Source organism: Amphiura filiformis, unplaced genomic scaffold (genome assembly GCF_039555335.1).
Source record: "Amphiura filiformis unplaced genomic scaffold, Afil_fr2py scaffold_45, whole genome shotgun sequence".
NCBI lineage: Eukaryota > Metazoa > Echinodermata > Ophiuroidea > Amphilepidida > Amphiuridae > Amphiura > Amphiura filiformis.
In genome coordinates, this window is record NW_027305509.1 from 203,266 (window position 1) to 225,625 (window position 22,360).

Consider the following 22,360-nt stretch of genomic DNA (forward strand, 5'->3'; position numbering starts at 1 on the left):
CAATAGCAAATCTTTGATTTCAATATTAAATTCGTGAATTTGATATAAATCTACGAATTTAACATTTTAATTTGTCACTTTATTATAAGATGCTTGTGGGTAGGGTGTATGTATACAAGGGGTGTATGTGATTTCTTGAGTTGTTTATACCAGAATGAAGAGCGCCTTATGTATTTGGGTTGTGTTATAGCTTGGTTTTTTTAATGTAAATATGTGATACATCGTTAGCTCTGGTTACGGTTATTATAGCTTATAAATCAATATAAATTAGTATAATATAATTTTCTGCACATTATTAAATTAATAAGAATAACTCCGATTGATATTTGTATTTACAAGTTTGTGTAATTCACCCAGGTATAATTTTTTTAATTAATTGGAAATCATATAACAAATCAAACTATTCAACTGGACTCATGAATACATTGTATTGGATAATACGAATTTGGTAAGAGTTAAAAAAAATTCTTGGAGTAACAATTGACGAGAACCTGACATGGAAAAATCATATCGATAACATTGCAAAAAACATGTCTAAGGGTATAGGAATCATTAACAAAATTAAACATTTCGTACCTGAGCATATTCTATATTCATTATATTGTACACTGATACTTCCTTATGTTAATTACGGTATTATAGCATGGGGCAGCACTTGTAAAATATACTTAGATAAACTTTTCAAGCTGCAAAAGAGGGCACTTCGAATTGTATCAAATAGTCATTACCTAAGTCATTCAGCTCCTCTCTTTCAGAACTACAAAGTACTTAATTCAACATTAAGTACTTTTATGTATAAACATTTTACCAATCAACTTCCAGAAGCATTTCAAAAGTATTTTGTAACGCAGAGTGCTCTGCACAAGTACCACACGAGAAACAATGAAGATTACCAAGTTCCTAATCTAAAACGAATTTCGCACATAAAACCTTAAAAACAGCGGGCCCAATTAAGTGGAATTCACTTGAGAAACATATAAAGACTATAAAGACGATCAAGCATTTCAAAACCAAAGTGAAAGATAATATTATTCTTAATTACATTTAGTATTTTATCTAATTTCCTTGTACGGCTTAAAGTAATTTAATTGTGTATCGTATTATCTGTAATAGTTAATGTAGTATTGAATATTTTAAAACTCATAGCTCGACCAATAAATATTGGGCGTAAAGCATCCAATTTTATCATTATTATGTGTTGGATCCAATATTTTCACACACTTGGATTCATCAAAACATAATAATAATAAAAAGTGTGTCCCAGCTGGAATCATAGCAATATGTGACAAGTAATTTCAGAGCACGAACATATGTCACTTCCCTGGTAAAAGAAACCAAACAGAACACAGTTATGGTTGAAAAACGTTAATAAATAATATGAATCTACTAACATGTACGTATTAAAATACAACTAGACATACCAGTTGGGCATATTTTCATTTTTTTATATGATTGTATAAAGCATTTACAAAGCTACATTTTGCAGAAAACCCCATTGAAATTGAACATTTAGTTCAAAAGATATGAACAGTTAAAGTCTTCCCAAAGCAATATACAACCAAATTATATCTGAAATTCAATATATCCGACTTCCGACTGATTTTGCATCACATCACACTTGGTATAACAATGGGTACGTGGACATTTGGTACAGTGAAGGTCCACTTTCAGGTTATCATCGGCAACAGCGGCGCAACACCCAACCACCGGCATTCTAAAATATAGCGGAACTTCATTACGACAACACATGCAGTTTTTAAAGTAAGTATTATGAACATTTGTGGCCGTACACTACGAATGAGCCGTAAAGTTGGCAAATTGTATTCTGAGTTACAGTGTAAAATGTGTCTTATTCATAGGTACCTCAATCTGTTGCGACATGTTTCTCATTTGATAGTGCGAGTCAAACACCGTTTAAACCAATCAATAATCCTATTGCTGAAGAGAATAATAATCTTCTACCTATTTCTATAGAATCCTTAAATAGCTCTAGTCTTTGTTTGCTTTGGCTAAATCCTGTTCAAGTGGTGGGTTACAAAGCATTGTATTTTGTCTAGGTATGTATATATAAAACCAATAATTAACAATGAGAGGACATTCCTGAACCTTGTTGACTTGGGGATGATTTGAAATGACCGCATATTATGACTGTTTAGCTGTTTGATATTTATTATTATATCACTCTTACATAAATTCTAGACAGTTCATTGGTTGATTACCATTTGCCATTTTTACTATCACCCTCTCCGTGTGATAGTCTTTACCATCACAGTGTCTGCCGTAGTGCGCCTGCGCCAAGCCGTGCGCGGACTCTTAGACTCGCCGATTTAGTTATGGGGTGGATCCCAAAATGTGAAGTATATCACGGCAAAACATGGTGTTATGTTGATGAACAAATGTATTTCCTACCTTAAATAGTATTTTAGTAATAGAATTTATGTATGCGTGATATAAAACAAATATTAACTGTCTTAAATTCGTGTAATGGTCGAAATATAATCACTCGGTGAAAGATGTATTGTTCCATTCCACTCGCCGTTCCGGCTCGTGGAATGGAACAATCCATCTTTCACCTCGTGATTATATTTCGACCATCACACTCATAGACAGTTAATATTTGTATACCAGCAATGTGGAAAAGAGACACGTAGAACCGAAAAAGGTTCCATTTTGTTAAAGGAGCAGAGTTCAACAAACCATAACCCCGCTTCTGGATATCGTTTGAAGTCAAATGATATACCATTTTAAAGCTTATGACTTTACGGCTGATTCGTAGTGTAGGCCTACGGTCTAATTTTTGTTTAATCAAGTTGTCAATGTTCTGGTTCCTTCGTTGTCTGTTTCTGCGTTCAGCCTCGATATACGCTTGTATTATTAGTGGGCCTGCTCTTGTGATTTGTTCTTCGGCTTTGGTTTTGGTCGTGGTCCTTTCTTCTTTCTTTGGTTGATTTTCAATGAGTCCTTGGTGTCCTGGGCCCATGCCTGTCGTTGGTTGATTTGCAATGTATCCATGGTGCTCTTGGCCCATGCTTTTCGCTCCAAATACACGTAATTCTCATTGTGGAAATCGCCCATTCTGACATACCCCTGTGCATTAAGAAAAACGTAATATTAAGGTGAGTGAGGTGCAGATATTTAACTAACAAAACTTAATTACATATGGATACATATAGGAAATCAGTCAAGGAAGCCAATAATCGGATATATTTCCATAGGTCTTGTGGTTCTTCACTGTTAGACAAAACGGTTCTAAGTATAACCTAAAATGGTTCTTGAGTTTTCCTGTATGTGGAACAATAAATGGTTCTACAAAGAAGAGAAAAGGGTTCTGGAAAGGTTACAAAGAACCATTTTAGACCTGAAAAGGTTTCTGGAAAGGGCAGAAACAACAATTGTGGGGTTATTTAAATTTTCAAGAATCCTTTTCTCTTGAGGGTTCTACATACAGGACAGCCAAGAACCCTTTTTCTAAAGAGTGTTGAGTTGAGGCCAATAATATTATCGAGACGGAAAGTTTGAGGAAAAAGTTCCAAAGGCTTTTATGTCACGTATATAAAGTAGAACATTTAATAGTTCTACAAAGAACTGAAAATGGTTCTGCAATAACCTGTTAAGCTGTGTGTTTCCAATCGTTAATTCGTTATAGAATTTAATAGGATATTTAGATACTTACGGTATAGACTAGGTATTCTTTACTTTAACAATGGCGGTGGGAAACATTCAAATTTAATTGGGGTCGGGCGAGTATATGTTGTTCTGGTTTTACTGGTACTTTTTGCGCGCAAAAAGGAAGATGCAGGGGGTAAAACTAATTATTGCTTTATGTTTTCTTCTATTATGATTTTAGGTGAGTCGAACCTCACATAAACAATTTTTTTGGGGGGTGTCTAACGCCGCCTATATTCTTTACAATAATCTCTCACCTTAGCATCTGCTAACATGATTTCAAGTTGCTTGCATACGTCATCAAAGTCTGGCCTGTTCTTCGGGTTGTCATCCCAGCATTTCAACATGAATTGGTACCTATATAATGTTAATAAATAAAATCGTTCCAAAAAAAGCTTTAGTTTTCTCTCAACTCTTGCACATTTGTATCATTGTGTGCATTACTAATTCTGTTGAGCAGCTTGACCTGACATGCCACGTCATACTCATGTAAACAGTCGTGATCTTTGCCCGGCAGTATGCATGCTTGGTATCAGGCCCGTACACAGGATTTTATTTGAGGGGTGCTAATTTTGAAAAAGTGGACCTTTTTACAGGGGGGGGGGGGGGCTATTTTGTGAAAGGTGGACAAAAATGTGGACCTTTTTTGTCCAAAAAAGCGTAAAAAACCTACGCTCGCAAATTCCCAGATCTTGGGACTTTTTGTATACTTTTCCAAATGGGGGGGGTGTGCATCATTATGTCACCAGAATCAGCAAGACAGACTCAATACTAACTTTATCATCAATCTATCGTATTACCTGTTCGCTACCTTGAAATCAACGGGGCAGCTAACAGCAAATGCTGCCTCATGCCACAATTCAATCCAACTTAAAAGACAGTGTCATTTAAACAATGGATTGCTACAGGCCATGTTTAAACTGAATGTATACGAAACAACAATAATTATGCTCCTGGTATTGTTCTAACGCGTATGCACCGATTGATTCTCACAATCTAAGAGTGTATGCAGCCATTTCCTTACATGTCATCACTGCAATGCCGAGGTTTCTCCAGGCGTTCTCCATTCTGAAGCATCTTTCTCACCTCTACTCCATTAAGTCCAGCATAAGGGTGGGCACCTGTTTATATTGCGTACAATAATAACAAGAGAAAATGTCGTATAATCATTAATTGCATTCATTAAGCTGTAGTAATTTCTCGTGAATCCTGAAATCGAGTCCTGAACGTTCTCATGACTTGGGCTGTTCCAGTTGAAATCCGCCTTTGGAAAACATAACCTTAACCGTTGACATCGGGAGTGGGACTTTCAGATGGGTTTTCCTGAATGGGTGAATCCATTTACAATTTATATTATACTCCCTGTGTGGAAGATTATGGTCATGTCTTCCATATAGAGGATGTATGGAATTCAACTGAAAGAGTCCATTCTGCCCAACAACAATAACTAATTAAGGTACAACTAATCATATGATGGATACGGACAAACCCTGATTTTGCTAGCCTGCCTATGATTCGATCGGGCATGTACCGTGTGTAAAGGTAATAAATAATACTAAGGTGTTGCATTTAGGTTTGTGGTCTTAATTTATGATGCTTCAGAATATTATATTATGAAAATACCGCGACATGGAGTCATCTAATGTGAAATATATACATTTTTGGTGCGGTATGAATTGTATTTGTCTTTTTGGGCCGGTTTCTCGAATCATGGATATAGTGTTCAGGCTTCCTAAGCCATCAGGATGAAATCCAATTGGTTCTATATACACGTGCTTACAAAGATAAATTAGTAAAATGGATCCATTCATATTGATAGTGAGAGGCTGCTGGCTTAGGAAGCCCCAGCAACACAAAACGTTTTCGACATCTTTCGCAAAAGGTTATAAAAGGTTGTCAGAAAACGTTTAAATGTCGGGTATATTAAAGGGTATATTAAGATTATAAAACGTTTTCATAACCTTAAAAAACATTTTTTGATAATCTACTGCTCAGCAAACCAAACAGAAAACGTTTAAATGTCGGGTTATATAAGGGGTATAAAAACGTTTTAATAACATTCCAAAAACATTCTTGAAAACTTGATACAAAACATTCTAAACAAAATGTTATTTTGGGGTTGAAAAAATATTTTGCGAAAAATGTTTGCCCAAAATATTTTCAATCACGTTTTAAAAACGTTTTAATGACCTTTATATAACCCGACATTTAAATGTTATTGAAAAAAACATTTCAAGAACATTTCTGTGTTTACTGGGTTGAAATATTTTAACATAATGTTATTTAAGTATTGACACAATATAATGTTTGCAAAAACAGTTTACAATAATATTTTTTGAAAACATTTAAAAATATTGTTGTATTCATACAAAACGTTTTAAAACGTTATCATAGCCTTTATATAACCCGACATTTTAATGTTATTAAAACATTTTTACCTAAACCAAAAGCCAAAATATAACTTACTTAAAACGTTTTTAAAACGTTTTTGTGTTTGCTGGGAAGCCTGACCATTAGCCAAGCTTTGAGAAATCGGACCTTATGTCTTAAACACTGTTAGAACACTGGTGTAAAAAATTTAAGGACATTATTTCCCGTAGCATTTTAAATTCTAAACTCACCCATAGTTACTAGTTCCCATAGAACTATTCCAAAGGACCAGACATCTGTCTTGATAGTAAACATATTGTATTCTATCGCCTCCGGAGCCATCCATCGTACTGGGAGCTTAGACTAGAAACAAAATAATTCCAATTTCAAAAGATACATTTACTTACAATTACTAACCCCAAATCACTCGGTTTACTTCACTTGATTTAGAGAAGTATTGGTGGTATTGTTCCATGTCTCTTGCTAACTCAAAATAACTCAGTTTACTAGTCTTGCACTTGATTTTGAGAAGTGTTGGTGATAATTTGTTTCATGTCTCTTACTAACCCAAAATCACTCAGTTTACTTATATGTGACACGATCTGGCCCATGGGGGCCAAAGGCGGCAAATTTGAAACTGAGATAAAGGTCAAAATATGGAGCAAAAACAATCAAATACATAAGGAAATAGACATCAAAAAACTTCATAATTTTAGAACCAAGTAAGCTAGACCTTTGGTGTTTTCAGTAAATGATAGCGCATTGTATGTACATGTATAATGTAATAATTACAGTAACTAAATTTTTAAAAATGCCTCCTTTGGCCCCCATGGATCAGATCATGTCACATATATACTTGATTAAGAGAAGTATTGGTGGTATTGTTCCATGTCTCTTGCTAACCCAAAATCACTTATACTTGATTGAGAAAAATGTGTGGTATTGTTCCATGCCTCTTGCTAACCCGAAATCACTTAGTTATCTTACACTTGATTTAGATAAGTATTGTTGCATGTCTCTTGCTAACCTAAAATATTATATTTTACTTACACTTGATTGAGAGAAGTATTGGTGGTATTGTTCCATGTCTCTTGCTAACCCAAAATCACTCAGTTTACATAATTTGCCTTCCCCGAGCAAGACATTTCTTATCGCTAAGTCTCGATGAACGCACTGTGAAAAAAGAGATACGGTACGCTATTAACATGATCAAAGGCCTCATAGATTAAGAATATGATCGGCGCCATTGCCCTCGTCTTACTATAATATTACGTGTTTAAGGAAAGGGTCCTAACTGCTGGCTTTTAGTTGCATGACTCAAAAAAAATATTTTTCCACGTATCAGTCCAGGCTGGAACATTGATTACCTTTAACTTCCTCGCGGGGCTTGGCGCGGCGTTGCCATAACTCGCCATTGGAACTTGAAGGCTTTATCATTAATCGTCGGTGGGACAATTGTTATGCTATTTTCTTGCCCCAGGTAATATTCTGCCGAGTAGGTTGAGCTGGACAGCCCGATAATACACAAAATATCCAACAACACTGTGAAATCGTACTGATGTCCGACTTCTAATTACTTTACTGGAACACATTTGCTCGAAGCGCGTAATAATATCCAGGTTTAATGCTAAAATGGATAGATATATACTCGAACCTACTGGATATCCAGTTTTTAGTGCTAAAATGGACAGAAATACTCGGACCAACTGGACTGAAGCTTGTCTCATCAGTCGGACAAGGTGGAGTTGACCGGAAAACTATGATACTGAAAAGATATTACCCCCCTCCCCCCATATTTGGACTGTTCAAAAAAGAGACACTATCTCTGGCGCAATCTTGAACAACTTACATTCTTGGATGAGATGAATTCCATTCCTTTCGAAACATCCAGGGCAAATTTGACAAGCTGTGCCGGTTTCAATACCTTGTCATCTCCCTCCTGTCTAACCAAGTGAAGGTATTCTCGCAGGTTTCCTTCTGGTGCGTATTCAAACACTAAATAGAATGGCTCTATAAAACGATAGAAACAAGCTACAACTATGAGTATTTACTGGGGCTAGTCCCCCTCCACCCACCATTTGGGTTTGTGTAGGGTGGCTCTAATATCCTTCAGCCCCCAAATAATTCAGGTAAATAAACTCTGATCATATACCGAGCAAAACTTATGACCGCTTTTACCTATTTTTTGCTAAATATTTTCAGGTTTGCTAAAGTTTTTAGCAAACCTGAAATCTCCCAAAGCCACTGTATGATCATGATTTTGATTAATTTGGTAAGATCATTATGAGCATCGATCCTAGGGGTCAGAGGGGACATGTCTACCCATATTATGGCAAAATAACCCATATTTTATTCTTTTCAGTCACTTTTTTACAATTCATGCCGAATGCTCCCTCCCTGCTGATCAAGACGGATAGCCCCCGGCTACGCTACTGCTCTTACCTTCCAACGTACAGCATCCTATGAATCTGATTATATTCGGGTGTGGATCTAAAGCTTGTAGGAAGCTCAGCTCTTTCATGAACTCAACCGTTTTGACTTCGAAATCTGAAACAAGATATTTGAATATAATGAAAGATTATACATGTATACAAATGGCACGGGCAGGTATAGCGACAAGCAAATGCACGGTTGTTTGATGTGATCATTCATTGATTTTTTAACAAAACATATAATTTTCAATTCTAGACCTGAATAATACCAAAAGCTAATACCAACATCTATTTTGCAGCAACTTTTATCATATATTTTAGTTTCTATATCAGATTATTCATCTTTTTCTCCTTTTTTGTGGTAATTTTTATTCTGTAAATTGTACTTTTGTGTGGAAACTGAGGGCGCTATTTACATACATTTTATATTTAAATTAGCCAAATGATATGAGTTATACGGTACCTTACATTTCATGATAAAAAGTTTTTGAAAATTCTCTTGTCATTTGTTAGTCTATTTGCTGATGTTCTACTACCCTCTTACAAGTGTGTACCCCTTGAAAATATGCAAACAAGATTTAAGATAAATAGCGCCATCATTGCTCAACTTTTCTTTAAAATGACTCAGTTTTATATGCAATCAAACAACCGTTAATGTAATGTATTGTTCATGAAACGACATTAAGAGTTTCAAATGTGTATGGTATACAGTATGAACTATCTGTCGTCTTCATTGCAACTCAAAATTTGCAACCTAAGTCAGACATTATTGGACACTGCTCTCTAGTTTTGTTAACATGTATCCGTCCATCGCATTAAATTGGGATGACTTTTTAAATAGCATTATTTTACATCTCGAAACTATGTCTGAGAGGAAATAATATATATAAATATTGTCGTGACTCCGCAAAGGCTCTAATGATGAATACCGGTAACAGATTACAACAAATCATACCTGCGCTTAATCGGGCTTAACATGGCTTTGAACCAGGGTTAACATGGCTTACACCATGGTTAACATGGCTCAAACCGGGGTTAACATGGATGGCTCAAACTTGCTACGTCGTCGGAACTTCCGCATACTGATGAATATCATAATGCTGATAAACCGTACTTATGTGAATTGCTTGCCCTGCGCTATTCGTTGACCGCTGATGACAGCGACAATGGCAAAAAATAATTCAATTCTGAACCGCAAAGAAGTAGAAATTTATTATATATAGATGGTGTACCTTTCAGAACTTTGACAGCCACTTCAACAGATTGTTGACCTGCTTCAATACCAGTAGCTGTGGCCAAATAGACCTGAGAGAACGCCCCTCTGCCAATTACGTCATGCAAGGTGATACTAGATCTATCTAACTCACACAATGACTTCTCTTCTATCGATACTAACATTGACGGCCTTGGTGGTTCCTAAAAAGAACAGAAAACAAACCATTTGATAGTTGGAGAATAAAGATTTTGTTTTTAGCCGCTGTCGTGCATCGATCGTCTCATATAACAGGGTGACATCATTTCTGAGTAAAACAACGAGACGAAGCCGAGTTGCTTTATGCCAAAATAATGATGCCATGTGTTATATTAGACGATAGATGCACGACAGCGGCTAAAAACAAAACCTTTATTCTCATTCTGAGACACTTCTATTCAAATATATATATTAATCATAAGTATACCAAATGTTAATCAAATTAAATACCACATTTTACAAGGAATTACCTAGGACTTAGAATCGCTATTTTTATTAGGAAAATCTGCTCAGGCGCATGCAACGCATTTTTTTTAAATTTTACTATTATCAAAGGATTTATTAAATTTGTCTACGATCCAGTAAAAGATCATACTTGCCTGTAGTTCTAGGTCTTGGTTTTCTATGTCACCCGTTTGGTGATAGTCATTGTTATTTACGATGTAAGCAGCAGATGACGATCGGTGGTTTTGTTTAATCTTGCGTCTCTTATAAATACAACCAATAAGAACTATGAGAATGATGACACCGGCTACACTAGCACTAACGATGATGATGATGGTGGTGGTCATATCCAGACTTTCATGATATTCATTATCTGCTATCAAAAATAAATAAAACAACGTTAAATGAGTCTATATAAAAATATAGAAATACTTAAGGAAGAGGTTCCGCCATGAACAGAGATGAAGGACAGTATCAACTTTCTCACTTTCTGCTTTACGATGAGTTTCTGCAACAGTATCAAGAAAATTACAAGAAGAAAAACCCAAATGGCAAATCTAGATGTATGTATTAGTGGCAGTTGCCAGTGTCAAATTGCACTAGGTAACTGCAAGTACTGGTACAAATAAAAACATAAATATTGTTTACTGAGTTTACTGTACCGATCTTGATGCGTTTATTCAACCAAAAATAACACTGAAGTATTTAAGCATTATAAGAATGTAAACACCTACCAAGTAATTACCCCCTTCAGGAATTACCATCATTCCAAAACGGTTAATCGTATACCAAATTTGGGATATGCATTCGAAGCAGAATTATTATATACCTCGTTTGCTGCAATGTTCCCGATATTGATGCCGCAGCATACATTTGAATGAACGTAACCCAAGATTTGAAGGTTGCAGTAAAATCATATTGCCTTGTATTCAGTATCCATTGAAGGAAATCAGTTCAGCTCTAATTGCATGTATCCTTTTTTGTGTCATAATGCGCAGAAATAATTCTGCTTCGAATGCATGTCCCAAATTTGGCATACAATCAACTGTTTTCGAATAATGGTCTTTTATAATGGGGTGGGGGTTGATTACTTATTGGTAGGTGTTTATTTTAAGATATGTACATACCATGGCAGTTGTCATCGTCTCCATTGCAAATCGTAGCATTTGTGGACTCAGATGTGGTAGCTATGGTAACAGTTGTCGGAAATTGTGCTATCACAAAAGAAATGTAATTATTTAAAACGAAATGGTCTGTCTGAAATTTGCCGGTCAAACAATTGTATTATGACATAGTATAGTTACAATAATATTTTTTCAAACAAGAGCCATGAGTTCTTTTCCTTCTCTTCCTCTCTTTTTGCCTATAGAGAGGTCTCCAATCCTTTATTAGGGGCATGCACGGTGGAGCAGTTGGACGGGCTCCGACTCATAATCGGCGGATTGCGAGTTCGAACCCCGGCGGTGCCATCGTGGTGGGCACTTGAGCAAGGCGCTTTACATCATTTGCCTCCACGTCACCCAGGTGTAATGGGAAGCTGCTAAGGGATTATTACAATCAACGTGCTGAGAGGTGCTGCACTCCAATTGTGCCCTTGTAGAAACAAAATTATTCTGGTATATGTTTCAGTGGCAGCATAATAAATTGTTGTAAAGTGCTTGGAACAAGTTGGAAAGGTGCTATACAGCCTGTCTCAAAAAAAAATTGTGCAAGTAAAATGCGCCCTCTATGGCAATTAGAAAATACCGTTGTGAAATGATCCTTACATCAACGTCAAGGGCGTAGTCTTAGCTATCAAATACCGTTTGTTTGATTCAATTTACTTGTTTTAATCTCGAGATATGTTTAGTTAACAACGAAAGGGTAAAATCACAATTGTGCCACTTTTACTAGGCATACTGTACATGTAAATCAACGATAGCATCAAGTTGATCAAGAGTTAGTTACTTCGTGAAATCAAAAGAACGCATCAATTATACAACAATAAAATAGTTTTTACTGTTTTTACTGTTTTATCATCATATCATGATACAGATATTATATGATTATCCTTTTCCACTTAAAACAGATTAAAAGAGAAATAGATATTTCACATTCTGCTGTAAAGTTAAATGCATGTGCATGCCAATGATTTTATCATGGTAAATACTATATTCTTTGTCACTCAAGACATGTTAAACGACAAACAAATGTTGCAATCTTATATAGGTTAATGAACGCGTGTTATTTGTTGGGAGTGACATTAGACAAAATAATGCATGCGGGTTGATGTTGATGCGTCTTATGCACTAGCCACGAAGGTTGAGTGCATTAGACGCATCAACATCAGCTATCATTGATTTACATGTGCAGCCCTCATCCCTAGTAAAAGTGGCACAAATGTCATTTTACCCTTTCGTGGTTAACTAAACATATCTCGAGATTAAAACAAGCAAATTGAACAGGACAAACGGCATTAGAGAACTAAGACTGCGCCCTTGACGTTGATTTAAGCATCATGTCACAACGGCATTTGCTAATTGCAATAGAGGGCGCTTTTTACTTGCACAATTTTTTTTGAGACAGGCTGTAAAATGCCGACAAATTATTATTATTTACTTGTGCTACAAAATGGAATCTGTACATACTTATGTATTCGTCATCTCTAACTCTAACAGTTGCGTATCTCCTGCCATCATCAATGGTTCCAGTATCTGTTGGCGCAGTTAGGGTTAGTTTAAAGGTCTCCGTCCCTTCTGCTATACCATCATCAATAAGGGCAAACATCACAGAAGCGCGCCCACTTAGCGGTTGGAAATTATACTCTGGGAATGTATTTGTGTATTGAAAATCTGAGCCACCTTTCGCTGTTTCATCTTCCACAATTAAAACTGAAATGATTATGAATGCTTAGAAATTAATCATTATTACACTCTTAGAAAAAATGGTCCTTGAGCTCTTCTGTATGTGGAACCTTAAATACTTACAAAGAACTGAAAAGGGTTCTGGAAAGAAAGAAATCTTCAGACCTGGAAAAGTTTCTGGAAATGCCATTTTGGGGTTCTTTCATTTTTCAAGAACATTTTCTCATTTGCGGGGTTTACATACAGGACAGCCAAGAACCCGTTTTTCTAAGAGTTTACACTTAATAATAACGTGGTAAAAATTGACCACTTAGAAGTTAACTATGCATCTTACCCATAAATTGTGGTCAAATGTTGACCCTTTTTGTGGTTAAAATTGGGCAACAATTTAAGGGTAAGGTGCAAAGTTGACTACTACGTGTGTTTTAAGAGTGTATGATGATGACGACGACGATGGCAACAATGACGACGATGACGTAAATTTAAATTTTAGACAGTGGGAAGGGGATAGGGCTTACAAATTTGACGAAAAGGACATTTTAAATATCACAGCGGCCAGTCTTCCTCAGGGGCAAGATGTATATATAGTACTTACGACCTTTAGCACTCTTCGTCAGTTCTCCTTCTCTCGTAATGAACACTTCACCAACGCCAGACTTCTCGTTGAACTCATATTCAGTTTTCTCAAAACCGTATAACTCTGTAACCAATAAGAAAACAACAACTTTGTGACGTAAAGTTTTAAAATAGGAACTTAACTTCGGGAATAAGCATATTTTAATTATGAAAGTCCGCTCATTTATGCGTCCCTAGATCGAGAATATGCATACAATTTGTGCATCATGAAAAAAGACAAATCTCTGAATCTGTATGTTCACCTTTGATGTCAATAAAGTATTAATTTTTTTTTCAGACCTTATGGTCCTAAACAACACAAGAAAACTTCTGCGAAGTTTATTTCTATTGAGGGTCTTTATGAAATGCTGCCGATGTCGCTTCCATCAGCATTTTCATCTTACCTACATTAGCATTTCAGCACTAAATTGTGATTTCCAATCACTCCTGGGACAAATTGGGACATGTAATGTACATGTGTGGTTCTCTGTACAAGGGACCGACAGCTTAACGTCCTCTCCGAAGGACGGAGAACTTTTATGGTTCAAGGGGGGGGGGGCATTTATCCAATTCTAAATGTTCAACGGGGACAGTGGTGAATTCGGAGTTTAATCTATAGACATATAATGCTATAAATTAAATTTAAACTCAGATTTTTCCCACAATCGGTCAATACCTCATGGCGCAAGCGGGTCTTACCAGGAATTGAACCGGGGCCCTCATGTACCAGAGTCGAGTAGGACTACCCTAACCACTTTGCCACGCTCTCCACTAATTAATTTGGCGTTATTAAAATGCTTCCACTGTAGCAATGCACTCTAAGAAATAAAGGTTCTAAATAGAACCTTTTTGTCCTCTCAGGAGAACCCTCCCTCTTGAACCTCTAAAAAAGCTAAGGTTCTTTAATTTTGGAGAACCCCTTAAAGGTTCTCTTAAAGGTTCTCTAAAGAACCGAAAACGTTGCTGTCACATTTTGGGCCATTTTCGATGGTTTGGGACCATTTTTGGTTCTAGAGAACCTCCAAGGGTTCTCCTGAGAGGACAACTTTACAACCTTTTTAGAACCTTTATTTCGTAGTGAGGGGTGCATACCATCATTATCTTTAATCGTCACCATAGCGGTACCACTTGTTATAGTGGCTCCAATCGGATTAACTAGCTGAATAGTAAACTCCTCCCTCTGCTCATGACGGTTATCATCCAATAACCTCACAACTACTTGTGTACCAGTACTTGAACCTGACGCAAAACTGATTTGATTCGATGAAATAGTAAAGTCCTCGAATTCCACAGCCGTGTTTTCGACAGTTTGAATTTCTGTAAAATGAAGATAATATTGTGATTTATGATATACGGTATATTTTCTTCTTCAAGTCCGCACTTACTGGAATGATTATGATGTTAACACAATTAATAAAAAAAAAAGTCAATACAAATTATATGAACGTTGGGGGCCTACGCCCTGGAGGGGGAGGGAACATCAATTTCTTGGTGGTTAGGGCTATGGTCCGCCGGAAATGCTACGTTGAAATATGCTGATTTTACCTCATGTCGAAGTTCATGCAACGCGCCCAATTTTCAGGACGATAAAGTCTCATTTTGAAAGTAAAGTCATGATGTATGGATGTAATGATCCTTAATCTACCAAAATATATGTTTTTGGGCAACTATAGTATTTGGGGAGCACAAAAATACTATTAAGTTTAAGCAGCATGTTAACCTTGGTTTTTAGTCAAAATCAAAAGCGTGCTGTTTGAATTAGGCAGAGGCTCGGTAGCCTGAGCTCACCATTATTTTATCAATCACTATGCCCTCTATTGACCTAGATCAGATATTATAGTAGCTATAGTCTTTGTTCCAGGCGCCGTGTTCTCCTTCGTGACGAATGAGCACAATCAAGTTTGGAACCGAGACTAGCAATATTTAATACCGTATTAACGTACGTAAAAACGGTCCACGTGCTGCGTATGGAACATCGCAATCTCTCTAATAACAATTATTATTACGCTAGTATATCGTGTTATAGCCGCCGCTTCCTTTTTCTGAACCTCAACACGCACAAAAAGTATTTTAAAATAGAAGTTGCATTAGGCTATAGAGCCTACATTGGATATTATACAAAAAATATTAAATGTTTTTGCCTAATCATCGTAATATCTCGGCCCACAAATCATGGTAATATCTCGACCAATAATACGTACCAACACTGCTGGTAAATTGCACATCACCGGTACGTGCAATATCTAGTACAAGTTGGCCACCTTCAACTCCTGTTATCTGTGTTGACGAAAATCCCAGCATTGGCACTGCTGCTGCAACTTTATGCAAGAAAAATTACTTGATAAACAAAAATAGAAGAGTGGCAACAAAGTTATAGGCCTATGCAGTGGACTTGTATAACATCTTGGCTAACAGAAAACCAAACTGCAGTTACTGTCCGTTTTCCTATACACAATACACAGTGCTCTCACCATTGACGCGTGACCTCTACAAATGATGTATGTTGGAAGAATGGGCACTTGACTAGTTAACATCACTGTGTGAAAAATAACCAGCCAATATTTTAACTATTCTCCAAACTTCTAGCAAATATATTTCTCTAACATGACCTAAAATTACAGCTAGGTTAGATGTTCAGAAGGGGTCGCACTTTCGTAGAATATGAGTGAGGGCAAAGCTCATAGCTAGCCAACTCCCCGTGTTTATTGAATGGAGATTTGACCGAAAATATTGAGCTATATTGGTAACGGACCGCTCCGTTCTGAAGGATGCCACAAAAACGGTACAAGCTACATTTAAACTATTCTATGAAATTCTAGAAAATATAGTTTTGTAACATGTCCTAAATTTTAGCTAATTTAGGTGCTTGGAGAGGGTCGCACTTTTGTGTTTTAGGAAGGATATGTAAACGACAGATAACACCAAAAATATGAAGAAATTATTTCCAAACCGTGTTAAGTCAACAATCATTATGTTGCTCATTTTCAAGAATGCTGGTTAACAAAAAGCAGGTCATTGTCTCATTTCGTGAACAAAGCTCCACATACCATTGTTTCCTTCCGTTTCCTTTATAATCGGCTACCCAACTGAAGCTATAATACCAGCTTTATTGCGATGTCGCACATGTAAAACAGACACTTGTGCACAACCAGAGAAGATCCGATTTAATCAGTTGAGCTGTTTCAATGAGTGTTATCTTGGTTTAATAGCTTTCAATGGGGTTTAAGTCCTGCAAAGGTCGAGATGAATTCTACTGTAGACATGACTGCATCATGCCTTTACTTGGTTTCTTTACTAGTTTGGGCTCAAACGCCATAAAACGTCCAGAAAACATTTATTATAAATTAGCTTGCATTGCGTAAAATTGATGCAGTAGAATCAGAAGGCTTTAACTTGGTTTATTTCCATGTAGAGGTTCAAACGCTATGCCCTATTTTAATTAATCACCCGAGTTGGGTCACTTTTTGACATGTTCGCACGTATCAAACGAATTTTCATGTTTACCGTCAGATATTTCAAAACAAAAGCAAAGGTTTTTATGTTTTTCTTTCACTTAATTGACATTAGTAAATAAATAATACGATATTTATTTCAAATTTGTAAATTAAAATACCATTTCAAATGTTCCATTGTTGAAAATTAACCATCTTAAGAGCACCGACCAGATGGTTCATAATTCAACTCAACATTCAGTTCTCAATTCAGTCACAAAGACACGAAAGTGACCCATCTGTTTTAGGACCACTTTACGCAATTGGCCATGTCATCGCTGGCGCTCGTAGACCACCGATTTTATTGAAACAAAGTAGCTTGAAAACTTACATTGACGATCTGTGCGTTAGGTGCGCTTCAGACTCCTTATTGTACGTGCAATATTGTATGTACAATATTTTTCGTGACGTCAAAAAGTATTGCACGTCCAATAAATATACGTGCCACGACGAGTTGAATCAGATTAAATAACGCGCTATAACCCTGACGGTTCATTGTTTGCTAAATCCAAGCGAGGTCACCCGAAAATCTATGCAAGAGAAATTTCTACTGCTGCTGATGAAAAATCCTAGAGTGCGTTTGGGTTTTTTCTGCACTTTACCAGTAGGCCTAATAAATTCATTAACAAATAAACATAAAATAAACATTTAGAGGGAATGTTTTTACTCACTGCTCATCTGATCCACTTTCTCAGGAAACTAAATACCGATACTCCTTAGTTTTATCCCTGACTTTCCAGACATAATTATGAGTAAACATCAAATTTAATGTTTACAAAACAATCAAATATATATACATTCGTTTGCATTTTGTACATTAATATTAATATTAATAATGTACAAACATTAAAAAAGGGGCCTAAGAGTATGTCTATTTTTAATCATATACTAATTCCGCCATGCCCAAACATATTTTATATATGAAATCGTGTAAAAACAGACCACTTGTAAATCTATGGAACCCCAAATTCCAATCAAAAATAAAAACAACTTTGTTATCAAATACACTAGGCCTATATGATTACAGGATTTTAATAAATAAATAGATTAACACGGATAACGGACGAGAAATATTTGGCAATACCATGAATACCGCCGGATTTACCACAGAGCCAGTGGATAAAGAAATTAATTAAAATTAAAACAAATTAAATGAGAAAATGAAAGCAAGGACATTTGGTGAAGTATTGTTTTAGAATGCGAAGGAGTCCTAAATGTTACCCAGGCCCAGGACATTGATTAATGTAAATTCGACCCATAGTTATTTTGTCTACTTTTGCCAGCATTCAACCTGTTCAATGTAATTTATGCCTATTTTCAATAAAATTCCGAAATCTGACATACGGTAGGCCTATCAACGTTGTATCGTGCACAAATTATGATTCGAGACTATTTCATTTGACACGCTTGTATGGATTTCAAAAGATCGGTCCTATAATAGATATCGAATAGAGAATAACAGCAGGAGGCTTTGAGGATGCCGTAATCCTCTTGACAATCAACCAATCAGAGAGACATTTTCAGAAATATGTTCGTATAGCTGAAACTCTTTCAACTCTGAAATATATATTTCAAGTAATCTCGTTTCACATTAGCAGCAATTTGGCTTGCAATAAAGCCACGAAGGGACGGTAATGCTAATATACGATTTCAGTCAAATATTGGTACAAATATACGATTTCGGTCAACTATTTGGCTATTCTTTGCCCAAAATTATGAAATATTTATTAGTAACAACTCTTAGGAGGGTTTTCGAGTACTTTTAACGAAATAATGAGGTAAAATAAAAGAAAACCCACTTACAATTCGGACGCTTAACTGTGGTGTTCTAGGGAATTAAGATATCACAATTAACATGTTTAATTCAAAATCGTTGTCCTACAAGCACATGTTAAATGGCTCGATTCACATTATGTATAAGTTGGGACATTGTCAGATTGTGTGAACATTACAAATACAAACAATAAGGTTGAAAAAAAAGCCATTTAAAAATGATTTTAAAAGATCGTCTATTTTGTAGCTTACACTGATTAGACCAAATATCTGCCTCTGACGAAAAAAAATGTTTTCCATGCTGATTTGTTTTTTGTAACGAGTATATCATTTCAAAAAGAAGGAAATAAAGGCGGATATTACTTTTTAAGATCTCACGCATTACTATTAATAGGCCTATAATTAATGAAAAAGTATAGAAGGCGTTGCATCCGGGTCTGATGAGGGGGGGGGGAAACAAGCCGTTTTTGGCAGTTTTCCTATGGATTTTATGAGATTCAGAGCAAGTGGGGGGGCTCCCGTGCCCCTATAAAGCTACGGTTACTGCATTAACACGTTTATGGATGTATTGTGATGATCATAGGTAGGCCTATAACATACACCATCATAACATGCCTCACCGATATCAACATGTAAAAAGGTGTTGCAAACTCATAACACAACGTGTTATAATGTAACAAATGCTATGCCAAAACTTAAAAAAATAATAAAAATATCAATATCAATAAAATCAAAACCAGAATAAATACATAGGTCTACAAATAATACTTAAGAAACTGACTAAATCAATATATGACTAAATATATATGAATCTCTAAATCAATTAATCAATCAGTAATCAATCAATCAATCAATAAATAAATACATAAACAAATAGGCCTAAATAAATAAATCTATAAATAAATAAATAAATGAATAAGAACTGAATGTGCCATTTATATTATCATTGCAATTTTAATATTTTTTTAAATATTAATATCAGTATTAATATTATTAACTTTAAAGGTGCCCATTGATTATGTAATAATTCAAGTACAGTTGAATACAAGAAGACATAAAAAAACTGTTCATCATTCCGTGCACGAACACTGCACTAAATTTACCACTCTTAGAAATTTGGCAACTCCGTATCAATTAAGCAACCAATGATTGTGGCAAAATATATATTTTCCCGGTACATACTTTTTATTGTACGTGCAATACTTTCTGACGTCACGAAAAATATTGTACATACAATATTGCACGTACAATACGGAGTCTGAAGCGCACCTTATACCGACCTGTGCGTTATAACCACCAAGTACCGGCGGTGTTTGCACAGTATAAAGCAGAAGCAGAAACACAATCAATAAGTGATATAGAATTGCAGATTCATACGTAGTGGTAATAATAATGAAAAGTATTAATTTAAACTTCAAAACTTCAATAAGTGACATGTTTGTCTACTACTATTTTCTATTTATCAAGCATTTTCTCAAATATATCAAGTCCCGGGATCAAGTCAACCCCTCAGTCTCCCATCGCAGTGTTAAATCTTGTTTATTTGAAACTATACCAATGCATTATGTTTATCAAGGTCTGTTCATTCCAAAGTTGACAAATTTCTTCCTTTTGCTTAAGTATAAGCGGTACTGGTAAACGCATAATTTTGCGCAACAAAAATAATTATTTAGACACAAGTACCCAGATATTAAGGTACATACTTAACATGGAAAACCTCTTTGCTATATTTGATTTGATTTTATTCGGTATCTCCATATTGCACATATAACAATACAAGGTAAATAAATTTAGATATAAAATGCATTAAGGTAAATAACATATAATACATATAAAAAAAACAATGCAAGGAGATATCACAGGATAGCCCTTTAAGCCCAAAGGCTTATTTCCGAAGGGGTCCTTTATACATAGAAGAGCAAAAGGAATGTTTACCGAAATGTTTACTGCACAGAATTGTATGTTGCGAGCATATCAAAGTGCTATTCTACAATGATCTCAAGATATCTTTTATTGAAGACATGAAACTGAGCCAATAAATAATAATTAAATTGAACTATACTTACTTTTAAGAGTAAAAACTGCAAATATAAAAATAAGAGCCGGCACACTGGAACAGGTCTTAGTTGCGGCAGCCATTATTGATGTCACCTCCGTGTGTTACCCACGGCTCAATAAGCACGCATACTTCCTTGTGTATTTTGCACAGGGCAGCCATTACGAAGTAAACAAAACAACAAGTATTATAAGATTAAATTTAGGCCTATGTCATAAAAATGCAAATTGATAACTAGGTCCAAAATATCCATTTTCTGCTACCCTCCCCTCCCTCAATCAAAAATGGTAGAAAATGAAAATGGCAAAAGGTCCTCTTTTGGTGATATTAGTGATCAAAACGTCCGAAAAGGGGCACTTTAGGGGTGGGGTATTCCACTTTTTACAAAAACGAAGCTGCACAAGCGCACTTTTTATTTCAAATGTCCACATTTTGAAAGTCCTGCACCCGGGGTATGGCTTATATTAGCTTGTCAGATGAACTGAAAATATATGTCTTTGATCGCTGTAGAATCTTGAAATTACGAAAGGGAGAAAATACTGTGAATATGTTTTAAACAGTGGAATCTAGTAGGGTAAGGAACACTGGTCAACTTACCTTTTTTTTTCAAAGCAGACAATATCACTAAGTCAAAAAAAGCTGCCACGAATAATTATTTTGTTTGTCCGCCCCAATGATTGCAATTACGACAAATGTAAAGTAGGCCTAATATATACGATTTACTGTACAATGAGTAAACTTGCGAGGTGACAGTGATATGGGTCACCAGTCATAACATTGAACATGAACAACTTAACTTACCACTAGGCAAACACAAAATACAGAAAATACTTGAATGTATATAATATGTAAAAGTATACATTTTTGGAAATGAAATGAATCAAGGAATCTAACTATAAACACGAATTTGGTGTAAACACACTAATTTTGGGGGAAAATCAATAAAAAACATTTTGTGATTTAATTTTTTGTAAACAAGAAAAAGGACAAATTTAAAATTTGATTTTGTGTGGTGTTTGTAATATGGACACGGCATTCCTGGAAGGCTTTTTGAAATTCTGGGATATTACTAATATTATTTCAGCATTATCATGATTATGGAATAAGAATAACCAAATCAAAATTTGACGGAAATTAATGCACATGATACGAATATACCAAAAGGGAAGTTCACTAAGTTATTTGTCACCCGAAGTAACCTGTCATTGTAGTATTATTCAATTTGTTATTGTCGTCGATTTGTTACCAGTTATGTAAATACAGAAATTGAATGGGATAGAGAGCGGAATGTCCTTTATTCTGATTCCACATCACAAATTAGGAAAAAGAATCACTACAACTGTCAAAGATTTGTCGGCTGTCTAGTTTTAATACTCATATTCAGCAATAATTGTTTCATAATTGATTTACATATTTTG

At 35.6% G+C, this 22,360-nt stretch overlaps 1 protein-coding gene across 2 annotated transcripts; it reads right to left on the reverse strand.

Moving 5' to 3' along the window:
* Window positions 1-179: 179 nt before the first annotated feature.
* On the reverse strand, window positions 180-21,181 carry LOC140144220 (uncharacterized). 2 transcript variants are annotated; one of them, XM_072166038.1, is made up of 15 exons: window positions 20,953-21,181; window positions 15,824-15,940; window positions 14,715-14,939; window positions 13,603-13,707; window positions 12,792-13,034; window positions 11,292-11,378; window positions 10,320-10,537; window positions 9,701-9,884; window positions 8,479-8,583; window positions 7,886-8,046; window positions 7,087-7,209; window positions 6,288-6,399; window positions 4,691-4,787; window positions 3,924-4,023; window positions 180-3,087 (listed from the first exon to the last, which is right to left on the reverse strand). In XM_072166038.1, the coding sequence occupies exons 1-15, from the start codon at window positions 21,023-21,025 to the stop codon at window positions 2,875-2,877; spliced, it is 2,163 nt and encodes a 720-aa protein (XP_072022139.1). In that variant the 5' UTR covers window positions 21,026-21,181; the 3' UTR covers window positions 180-2,874. The 2 variants fall into 2 exon arrangements, with proteins under 2 accessions (XP_072022139.1, XP_072022138.1); XM_072166037.1 differs by having other exon boundaries at window positions 10,320-10,540.
* Between the last annotated feature and the right edge of the window lie 1,179 nt (window positions 21,182-22,360).